At 56.9% G+C, this 11,955-nt stretch overlaps 1 protein-coding gene across 1 annotated transcript; it reads left to right on the top strand.

Annotated features, from left to right (window-relative positions):
- Nucleotides 1-1,316: 1,316 nt before the first annotated feature.
- LOC103582371 (solute carrier family 22 member 11-like) lies at nt 1,317-10,306 on the top strand (the record flags this gene model as incomplete). The annotated part of the gene is given in 7 exon segments (XM_008563986.1): nt 1,317-1,709; nt 4,489-4,592; nt 7,125-7,279; nt 7,380-7,548; nt 9,441-9,564; nt 10,112-10,240; nt 10,242-10,306. Coding segments are annotated over 7 exon segments (1,139 nt in total), but the record flags the coding sequence as incomplete, so codon positions are not given.
- Nucleotides 10,307-11,955: the final 1,649 nt, after the last annotated feature.

Genomic DNA, 11,955 nt, shown 5'->3' with positions numbered 1-11,955 from the left:
CCCAGTGAACCATGCCCCACCTCTCTAGTCATGCTCACACCCCATGGGAGGCTATTGCCCCAGAGAAGAGAAGACAGGCCCAGCAAGGGACGGGCACTCACCAAGGATCATCAGCCAGCACCCAGCAGACTTAGAATGCAAGTCTGTGGTGTAACCTCTGCCAGACACTGCCGACCATGCCAGACACTGCACAACACTGCCACACACTGCCCACCACTGCCACACACTGCCCACCACTGCCAGACAATACCGACCACTGCCACACACTGCCCACCACTGCCAGACACTGCCCACCACTGCCAGAAACTGCCCACCACTGCCAGACAATGCCAACCACTGCCACACACTGCCCACCACTGCCAGACTCTGCCCATCACTGCCAGAAACTGCCCACCACTGCCACCCACTGCCCACCACTGCCAGACACTGCCCACCACTGCCAGAAACTGCCCACCACTGCCAGACAATGCCAACCACTGCCACACACTGCCCACCACTGCCAAACACTGCCACACACTGCCGACCACTGCCACACACTGTCCACCACTGCCACACACTGCCCACCACTGCCAGACTCTGCCCATCACTGCCAGACACTGCCCGCCACTGCCACCCACTGCCCACCACTGCCAGACACTGCCCACCACTGCCAGAAACTGCCCACCACTGCCAGACAATGCTGACCACTGCCACACACTGCCCCCCCCTGCCACACACTGCCCGCCACTGCCACACACTGCCCACCACTGCCAGACAATGCCGACCACTGCCAGACACTGCCCACCACTGCCAAACACTGCCACACACTGCCAACCACTGCCAAACACTGCTACACACTGCCAACCACTGCCACACACTGCCCCTCACTGCCAGACACTGCCCACCACTGCCAGACACTCCCCCTCACTGTCAGACTCTGTGCACCNTTTTTTTTTTTTTTTAAATCTGCTTGACCTTCATTCTTGGTGCTGGAGAACCCAGAAGGCCGCTTAGCCCTCCCCAGCCCAGCCTTGGGGGGCAGTTCAGATGCCCCAGGCAGCCCAGCCCAGGCACAGTAAGTTTTGACCCCTGATGTCCCCTTCACAGAGTGTTGGAGCACCCAGCAGCCATTCCTGGAAACAGGGTAAGGAGGAGTTTCTTTGAAGCATCTCAGGGCATCTCAGGACTGACTCAACCGGTTACAGGACAGCTGCCCAAGCCCAACCCCGGCAGAGGTGAGAAGAGGGTCTTGGTGGCCCTGGATCTTGCACTCGCAGTTGATTCTAGCACCAGGCCGGGTGTACGACTGTTCGCTGATCCCCAGGACAGCTCTGTCCATGGCGTTCTCAGAGCTCTTGGAGCGAGCTGGGGGCGTGGGCCTCTTCCAGGCCCTGCAGGTCTTCACTCTCCTCCTCCCCTCCGTCTTGATACCCACCCAAATGCTTCTGGAGAACTTCTCGGCTGCCGTGCCTGGCCACCGCTGCTGGGAGCAGGTGCTGGACAATAGCTCCGAAGTCCTTGCAAACCTTACCCCTGAGGCCCTCCTGGCCATCTCCATCCCACCAGGCCCCAACCAGGGGCCCCACCAGTGTCGCCGCTTCCGCCAACCTCAGTGGCAGCTCCTGGACCCCAATGCCACAGCCACCAACTGGAGCGAGGCTGCCACGGAGCCGTGCCTGGATGGCTGGGTCTATGACCGCAGCACCTTCACCTCCACTGTTGTGGCCGAGGTAAGGGCCTCCCCCACACCCACCTCAAGTCCTGGCCCTTGGAGGTCAAAGTCACAGATCGCAGCTGGCTGGACTCAAAATGGTCCAGTCCTGGGAGGGACCCACCTTTTCAGGCCTCCTTCACTCTAAGGTCAGCTCTCAGCCCCTGGGTGGCAGGAATCAGTCTACGGACAAAGACTGGCCCCCCGGCTCCTCAAAGTGTGGGCGGCACCTGAGAGTGGGCACCTCTGAGCATTTGCACCTGGACACCTCACTGGCCTCACCCTGTCCCAACCCTGCTGACACTTATCAGCTGTGAGTCCCAGCAACGCAGTCACAGGGGGATATTGGAGCAAAGCTGGATTCTGGCTAAACCAACCTAACGGGATTCTTGCTAAGACAGGCCGGGTTGATCAGACATCACCTGCGGGATGGTGGAGGATGCGGAACCTGATCAGATGTTGAGGGTGATCAGATATAGAGGGTGTGGGGGGTTCTTGCTAAACTGACTTAGCAGGTTCATAGCTAAAACTGGATTTTACAAGGAAGTGCAAAGATGGGCCAAGCAGAAGATTCAGGAGCCTAATTCAAGTTTGGTTAGGCAAAGAATTTTTGTCACTGGACACATATTAAATGATTGCTTATAATGGTCCAGATTTGGACCTGGGCGAGGGTTACAGGCTGAACAGGAAACCTTTAAGGAGCATATGCTATACTAGTGAATTCACTACGTCAACTTTTAAACCAGTAATAGCAGAGCAACCCTCGCCTGCACCTTTTCAGTGGCAGTCATGGTTCCAAATGCTTTCCCTGTGGTCACATCCCTGCCACAATCTTGTGTGGGGGGGTCCTATTATAAGTAAGAAAGCAGAAGCACAGAGAGGTTAAGTAACTTGCCCCAGGACACACAGCTAACGTGCACTGGAATCTGATTCGGCCCAGGCAGCCGGGGCTGGAAGCTGGGCCTCTGTCACCCTACTGTCCTACCGGAAAAAGCAAGTGCTGCCAGTAGGGAGGGGAGAGGCAGGCTTCTCTCCTGTAGAGTGATTGGGAAAGACCTCTCTGGAGAGGTGATGTCAAAGATGAGCCATGGACGAGGAGAGGAGGAACCTGTCACGTGAAGGTCAGGAGAGCCAGCCAGGACAAAGGTCCCAAGTGGAGCTCAGCTGATGTTTGAAGGAGCAGAGTGAGGCCCAGTGTGTCTGGCACAGGTGGTGGGGGCCGGGGGCTTGGGGAGGACTCAATCAAAAGTGGATGGCCACCGTGAGCAGCCGGTTTTCTTTCAAGTGCAAAGGCGCATTGTGGTCATGGGAGGGTTCGGAGCAGGGAAGTGGTGTGGCCTGGTGTCCATTTCCAGGATGTCACTGTGCAGGTGGAGAAGCCCTGTAGGGGCAGGAGGCTCTCTGGAGGCTGCTGCGGTCACCCAGGCAAGAGAGGAGAGGCCGCGGAGGAGGGAGACAGGTGTGGCTGACAGGCTGCAGTGAAGGGCTGGATAAGGTCGGGATAGAGAGGAAGCTGCAGGGGACGTCCAGGCAATGGGTGCCCAGTCCTAACCTGCAGCACTGAAACAGTCCCAGTGAACCATGCCCCACCTCTCTAGTCATGCTCACACCCCATGGGAGGCTATTGCCCCAGAGAAGAGAAGACAGGCCCAGCAAGGGACGGGCACTCACCAAGGATCATCAGCCAGCACCCAGCAGACTTAGAATGCAAGTCTGTGGTGTAACCTCTGCCAGACACTGCCGACCATGCCAGACACTGCACAACACTGCCACACACTGCCCACCACTGCCACACACTGCCCACCACTGCCAGACAATACCGACCACTGCCACACACTGCCCACCACTGCCAGACACTGCCCACCACTGCCAGAAACTGCCCACCACTGCCAGACAATGCCAACCACTGCCACACACTGCCCACCACTGCCAAACACTGCCACACACTGCCGACCACTGCCACACACTGTCCACCACTGCCACACACTGCCCACCACTGCCAGACAATACCGACCACTGCCACACACTGCCCACCACTGCCAGACACTGCCCACCACTGCCAGAAACTGCCCACCACTGCCAGACAATGCTGACCACTGCCACACACTGCCCACCACTGCCAGACACTGCCCGCCACTGCCACACACTGCCCACCACTGCCACACACTGCCCGCCACTGCCACACACTGCCCACCACTGCCAGACAATGCCGACCACTGCCAGACACTGCCCACCACTGCCAAACACTGCCACACACTGCCAACCACTGCCAAACACTGCTACACACTGCCAACCACTGCCACACACTGCCCCTCACTGCCAGACACTGCCCACCACTGCCAGACACTCCCCCTCACTGTCAGACTCTGTGCACCACTGCCAGACACTGCCCGCCGCTGTCAGACACTGCCCGCCGCTGTCAGACACTGCCTGCCACTGTCAGACACTGCCCACCACTGCCACACACTGCCCGCCACTGTCAGACACTGCCCGCCATTGCCTGCAAAACCTTTTTACAAAGAAATTGTTGACATTCCCACCATTTCTGCTGCTTGGGCCCTCCTACTGCGTGATCGGGAAGCTAGATCCCAGCCTTGTGGCCATCAGGTGCCCGGCTGTGTCAGGTTCTGTCCTGCAGCCGGGCACCCCTCTACCTCTGTGGCCTGGCAGTAGGAATCTAGGGACCCCACTGTGGGGGCTGTACCTTGAGGACCCAGGCTGACCAGGTGACTTGCCTCGGCCACTACAGCCCTGCTATTCCTGTCTCCTGAGTCAGGTTGTCCCCCCTCCTCTTCCAGTGGGACCTGGTGTGTGGCTCCGAGGGCCTGAAGCCCATGGGCCAGTCCATTTTCATGGCCGGGATCCTGGTGGGAGCCTTTGTCTGGGGCCTTCTCTCCAACTGGTAAGTGTCTCCTGCCCTCCCAGCTCCCTGGGGCTACAAAGCAGGTTGCGAGGGCAGAGGGTGCAAAAATGTCAGGTGAATACCAGTGCTCCCTAAGAGAGGGGCTCCCGGTCTGACTGCACATCCCCAAGCCCCGGCTGACAGCGACTCCCAAGAACCCAGCTGAACCTCGATGCCAAGTTAGGCTGTGCTACGAGAAACTGACCTGCGGCTGCTGCACCACGGTTTACTGAGCACCTACTGTATGCCGGGCACTGCACGCCCCTGCCCTCTTGGAGAGACAGATTCCTCTTTCTTTTAACTCCAGGTATACGACAGCCTATGAAATAAAAAATACTGAGGACGTGGCAGCAGGGACAGGGCCAGACCTGACCTGGGGGCGTGAGAGAGCTTCTTGGAGGAAGCTACGTCTGAGCAGAGACCTAAAGGGGGGGCTGAGATGCGGAGAGAGCAGGGAGCGACGGGGTTGTCTGGTGTGTGCTGAGCTGAGTCTGTGTGCAGTCAGGGGACAAATGGCATCACATGTACCACACGGGCCTGGAGCGGTGGGCACAGGCTGGGAACCAGCATCTGGCAGCCAAGTTAAGACACCTGCTCTCTCTAAAGACGCAAACCCGCCGTCCTGCACTCTCTGCTGATGGTCTGTGTCATGTGCTTGAGAAAACCAAAGCCACTGGATGGGGGTCCTTCTGCCCTCACTCAGGTGACAGTACTTGAATCTGAGCCCATGCACTCTCCTGGCTTGTGCTGGGGAGGGAAACTGAGGCCAGCCCTACACCTGGGCCCAGCCCCTAGCAGCTGCTTAGGGACACTGCCTCTGTCCCCCCACAGGCCTCCGTCTCCCCTGCAGCCATCCCCACCAACCCAGAGGCTGCTCCAGTCTCCTCCCCAGCCCCTGGCTGCTTCCCCCCTGCCCAGTGAAACCACCCCAGGGCCACCTCCCATCACTTCCTGTCCTCCTTCCACACTCCAGTCAGACGTCACAGCCTCCAGCATGGTGCCACAGAACATTCTTGCCACATAACTGCCATTGCCTCTCTGTCAACCTCTCCCTGCCACCTATCCCCATCCCAGGGCCTTCCCTGCATGCCTCACGTGAGCCAAGCACCTGCTCTGTCCCCAATAAGCAGAGATGGGTGGGAAGGGGTGGAGAGGGTGGCTGCCACGTGCCTGCTCCCTGGAGCCTAGAACCAAGGCAGACTCTGGGCATGCAGGACACAGAACAGTAAGTCAGGCCACCTCAGAGGAGGCCAGGACAGGGGGAGCCAGCTGGATGGATTGGAAACTTCTCTACCGGCTGATGAGAAAAAAAGTTCACCTCAACGTGCTTTCTTCTCTTGGCTTCCAGAGCATCCATGCTCCTGGTTTACCTCCACCTCCCAGGCAGCTCCTCCTGCTCCCCCTCCCGGCTCGCAGACCCCAGCTCAGGGCACTCCTCAGAGAGTCCCCACCCCGGCTCCGGCTCCGACGACTGTCCCCAGCTGCCTGGCTTCCCTCGTCACAGCGCCTCGCTCTGACAGCACCTGGCTTGCTGTCTGCCCGTTGGCTCATGGTCTGTGTCCCCACGGGAATGCACGCTTCATGGAACACAGGGATATGGGGGCCCAGCACCCAGCACAGTGCCTGGCATGTGGCAGACACTGTCATTATTTCGTGAAAGGATGAACAGCTCCCGACTTTATCCTGACCACTACACGACGACCACCCACACAGGTTCTGGGGTCTGTCCACCTGGGTCCGAATCCCAGCCTTGACCTAGGAAACCGTTTCTTCCCTTCTCCAAGCCTCAGTTTCCTCCCATCGATGGGGACTCTAGCACCTGCCCATGTGGCTATTTGAGGATTAAGCGTGTTAATCACACACACACTTGGATCAGGGCCTGGCACGGAGTCAGTGCTCTGTGCTGTAGATACGGTTCCTGTCACAACACCATCCTGAGAGCAGCCGGCCTGAGCAGCAGGGAGGTGGTCCAGTCTGCTGCTGTCTCCATCCCGACTGGCTCCCATGTTAGTTGCACTAAATGCAGCCAGGGGTTGGGCTGAGCTGGCCTGGAGGCAGTGGCAGCACAGCGAGGGTCTCACTGGACCTCCATTCTGCGCACAGGGAGGAGAGGGCTGGAGCGGGGTCTCATGGCCGTGGCCCCTACACTGCCCCTGGCACGGTGCCTTAATTTTCACAGCAACCCTCTGAGGCCATCATTATGAATACCCCCATTTTATAAGTGGGGAAACTGCCTCAGGGACATCGAGTCACCTGCCCAAGGTCACCCAGGAGAGGCAGAGCTGGACTCACACCCAGGCGTCTGATGCCAAAGCCTGTGTTCTTGACCATGAGGCCATACTGCCCCCTGAGAGCAAGGCACCTGCCATTTTTATAACAGAAGCTGTGCAAACGTGCCCCCAAAGGCTCCAAGAAGGAGGAGCTGCCTGCACTAGGACCCTGACTCTGTAGAGCCCTCGGAGGGCAAGCATCTGCCTGCGCGCCAAGGTCCCCAGGGCCCCCTCCAGGCCCGCATGCTTGTTGCCACTACAGGTTCGGGCGGAAGCGGATGCTGAGCTGGTGCTGCCTGCAGGTGGCCGTGGTCGGCACCAGCACCATCTTGGCCCCGAATTTCCTCATCTACTGTGGGCTCCGGTTTCTGAGCGCTTTTGCATTGGCTGGCATCATCCTCAGCTCGACAACTCTGAGTGAGTCCCTCGCTCAGCCTGCTCCTGCCACGCAGGGTGGGAGGGGACGGGGCCCAAGGCCACCACGCGGCCTCACCTGCACGTCTGCATTGCTTTTCAGTGGTGGAGTGGACCACAACCCCCGGGAGGGCTGTCACCATGACAATCCAGGGATGTACGTACAGCATAGGCCAGACGGCGCTGGCTGGCCTGGCCTTCGCCCTGCGGGACTGGCGAGACCTCCAGCTGGCCGTGTCGGTGCCCTTCTTTGCAGTCTCCCTAATATCCTGGTCAGTGCAGTGTGGGGCCTGTTCCCTTGGGAGACCCAGGGTAGGAGGGTGTCCCTTGGTTCCCACTGCCCTGGCTGGCCACCGTCCCAAGCTGTGGGAGCCACAAAAGGGCAAGGAGGGCACAGGGCCCCATGGGGAGAGGTGTTCTAGGCTCAGAGTTCTAGGGTGAGCATTTCAGCTGGAGTCTGTGGCCCCCTCCAGCCTGGCCAGGCATTAATTGGCCAGCACAGCATTGGTTCAAATGAAGATTTTAAAAAAAAATATATATATTTGTAGGGCCGGCCCGGTGGCGCACTCGATAGAGTGCGGCACTTGCCCACCGAGGGTTCGGATCCCATACAGAGACCGGTCAGCTCACTGGTTGAGCGCAGTGTGGGCGCGACACAGAGGGTTGCGATCCCGTTACCGGTCACGAAAAAAAAAAAGACAAAAAGGAAAAAAATATATATATTTGTAACTATTCGCCAACATTTAAATATCAGGAGATATTTAAAAACAAAGAAAAACAGTATTCCTACCTTCTTTTGAAATATTGGAAGATCCAGGGACACAGTTATTCCCAGTTCCCCAGTGCTCGGGGCTGAGGCTGTGGGTACCCTCCTTCTCATACCGTTGCCCCAGTCCCCCCACCCACCAGCCCCCCACCCACCTTTCCACCACTTGCCAGCTTGTGGGCATCCAAGTCAGTGAAGACCACCGTCGATATGAAAATACATCACTCTCACTATTATTTTTGGTACTGCCAAAATCCCTGGGGTCTGGAAGTACCTCCCTGGGTGGGGCCTGGGGGGAGAGATACAGGGAAACAGACACAGATTAATGTCTGCATAAGTTCCCTTGTGCCATGAGCCAGAGCCGGGCAGGCCTGGGCCCAGGCGAGTCTGCGGCGGGCTGTGGAGAAGAATGCAGGTTCAGCCACTCATTTGCAAGTATGTACTGAGCTCCTGTCCCATGCCAGACACGGTTTTAGGCATTGGAGACACACCAGTGAACAAAACAGACAAAAAGCCACTGGCCACACGGAGTTTATATTGTATAAACAGGATCCATAAGCAAGGAGGAAAACCATCCCATAATTACACGTATTAGGCCGTCCTGGTCACACTGGCCGGTACCAGATGCAGTTCATCACACCAGATGTATTAACACATCTTCTAATAAGGAAGATGATGTTTTTACCACCATTTTCAGATGAGGGACCAAGGCCCAGAGAGGTGAAGTCACTTGCCCAAGGTCACACAGCTGATGAGTGCCAGAGGCAGGATTTGAACCCAGGCAGGCTGGCTCTTTTAACCGCTCTGTCAAACTGCCTCTGAAAGTTCTTCTTAGCTTCCCTACACACAGCGCCGAGCCTGCTGTGCTGGGCAAACTATGCCTTTCACCAGGGAAATGCTTCTCCTGGTGAAATGCTTCTCCTGAGGCTGGAGAGAAGCAGACTGGTTTTATAAAATCATTCAGTTCTGCCTGGGAATGTTTTAAATGTGCTTTTGAAAAAACAGAAAAACTCAGCACCATGTGACTTTTCTATCACAGAAATGGAGCCAGAACCACTGGAGAAGTGGCTGAGTCTAGGGGACACGCCAGGCCCAGGCAGCCTGTGTACTAGCTGTACCCGAGGCTCAGCTGGGCTCCTGGCAGCCAGGGCAGCCAGACACAGGTGTCACAGGGAATAAGAGGGTGCCCAGGCCTTGAGACTCAGCTTTATTCTGAAACTGTTGGGAACTGCCAGTCTCCCAGCCTGGCATCAGCAGCACAGAAGCATCTGCCTTCTCTTCCCATGTGTATCTCAGCTGGGCGGTCCACTGCCCACCACCCCTTCCCACCTGACCCAGGGGAGCGCCCAGGGTGCCCAAGAAAAGCAAATCCCTGCCAAGCGCCTGCTTCTTCAACAGGTGGCTGCCAGAATCTGCCCGATGGCTGATTATCGTGGGCAAACCAGACCAAGCACTTCAGGAACTCAAAAAGGTGGCCAGGATCAATGGCCACAAGGAAGCCAAAAAGACACTGACCACAGAGGTGAGATGCTGCTGTTTGTGACCCAGACTATGAGACTCGACCCAGTAAAGGACATCCACTGATGCATTACCTGTATTATCACCAGTGTCACCACCACCCGCTCCACCGCTACCTCCATCAGCACCAATAGCATCACCATCAGCCCGCCTACAAAACACCAACATCAACGCCACTGTCATCACCGTCGCCATGTGCACCATCACCACCACCGATAACCACACATCATCACCACCATCACTGACGCTTTGCAACCATGCACACCCCAGCATCACCTCCACCAACACCTCCACCACCAGCAACACCATCACTAACGTCACTGTCAGCACCTCTGGAAGACGTCGTCACCAGCACCCCCCTCACAGCAATACCACCACTCTCAGCACCACCCACACGCTCACCTCTCTTCCCCACCACCTCAGTTTCCAGAAGCCAAGGCCCAGGCAAGGCTCCCTCATCACTCTGCCCAGCTGGACACCATTTCCTCTCTGGCACCCGGGTGGGGCAGGGCCATCACCCCAACATTCACTGTGTCCCGTTCTCCCTGGAGGTGCTGATGTCCAGCATGGAGGGGGAGGTGGCCTCTGCAAAAGCCCACCAGTCAGTGCTGGACCTGTTCCGTGTGCCCGTGCTGCGCTGGAGGAGCTGGGCCATGCTGGTGGTAAAGTACGCCATCCTGGGCACCCCTCCCAGAGACGGGGCTGGGACAGCGGGGAGCGGGGAAAGCAGCAGCTGGGGGCCTCGGGTGCGTTTCTGGCTGGGATGGGAAGCAAGCACCCCCAGGGGCAGGGTCCTGGCCCATGCGTAGAGGGAGTGTGTGCAGGGGTGTCTAGAGGCCACACATGCCCACTGGTGAGGCACGGCTAGGTTGGTGGTCCCAGGCAGGGGACCAGGGTTAGGCTGAAGCCCAGGACAGAGGCAGTCTGGGTCCCCAGAGCCAGGGGAACTGCAGTAGCCGAGGAGGACCACTGCCTGCTGACGTTGGAGATGCATCCTCACAGCCACGCTCTAGAAGCTGACTGCACACTGGCATTCACTTACCCCTCATAGCAACCCCAATTCACAGATGGGGAAAGTGGAGTCCAGATGGGTAAGTAACTCGCCCAACATGATGGAGCTGCCATCTGAACCCAGTCTGAGCCACCACCCAGCTTGTGGCCTCTGTCACTCGCCAGACCCTTCATTGAGACATGGACTCCCCACCCCACCGTGGGAGGCCCTGCCTCAGCACCCAAGGGCACCCGGGACCAAGAACAGTCCCCTCAAACAGATTCAGTTGAAGTGATATCCAAAGAACACATTAAAAAGTGAGGATCAGATTTGATTGGGACTTTATCTTGAAATAAAACTAAACATTAGGAAAACATTTATTTTATGCTATATTTAACCATATATGGGTTATAATGGCAAATATTTGCTACATCTTAGAACAAAGAATGGGTTGAATGCTTTTTGGGGAGGGGGTTAATTTCTTTCCTGATAAGTGAGAAGGCCTGGTGCTGCGAACATCCGGGCCATGTTTTGGAAAACCTTCAGGCTCCCTCAGTTCTCCCAGGGGCTTTTCTCGTCTCAGGGAGACAGTTAACCCAGTTGTTACCCCTCGAAGGTTCCAGATCCTCACGTGTCAGCCTTTTGAGCGCCAGCCAAGCGAGTCTCCCCCTTCACTCGCATGAACCTCGTGGAACTGTGGGTCCTGCGTGAATTGCAGTCTCGCTGCGCAGTTGTTGGCCCCGAGTTGTCAGGTGTTTATTGGGTGAAGCAATCAGGTGACACTGAAGGGAAAGGCTGAGATGAGGGTCCGGGGCAAGCAGGGGTGGGGACAGATTATAAAAGTGGTCCAGAATATTTTCACATAGGAGCCCTTTGTGGATCCAAATATCCAAACTGTGGACATTCAGATGCTGTAAGTTCAGCTGCTCAGGAGCTCAGGGGGGGAGTCCCCAGGAAGCAGATCTGAGATGGGGAAGGGAGGGGACGGTGGGGGAAGTGGCTGTGATGCCAGGCTTAGGAACTGGGGCGGCCAGTCATGACACTGTCCCCAGATGTGGGGCATCACTCCCAGGCTGGAGAACAGACTCTCTGTCCAGAATGAGGTCCGGGCAGCGCAGCCCTGCATCCCCCAGAGACCCCATCCTTTTTTTTTTTAATTTTAATTTTAATTTTTTAAAAAATTTTATTTTGTGGATATACAATGTGGTTGATTATTGTGGCCCATTACCAAAACCTCCCTCCCCCTCCCTCGCACCCCCCACCCAACAATGTCCTTTCTGTTTGCTTGTCGTATCAACTTCAAGGAACTGTAGTTGTTATGTCTTCTCCCCCTCCCCCAGTTTTTTTTTTGTGTGTGTGTGTGTGTGTGTGTGTGAATTTATTTATTTTTAGCTCCCACCAATA

This window comes from Galeopterus variegatus, unplaced genomic scaffold (genome assembly GCF_000696425.1).
Source record: "Galeopterus variegatus unplaced genomic scaffold, G_variegatus-3.0.2 Scaffold15947, whole genome shotgun sequence".
NCBI classification, from domain to species: domain Eukaryota; kingdom Metazoa; phylum Chordata; class Mammalia; order Dermoptera; family Cynocephalidae; genus Galeopterus; species Galeopterus variegatus.
This window is presented reverse-complemented; position numbering and strand designations above follow the sequence as displayed.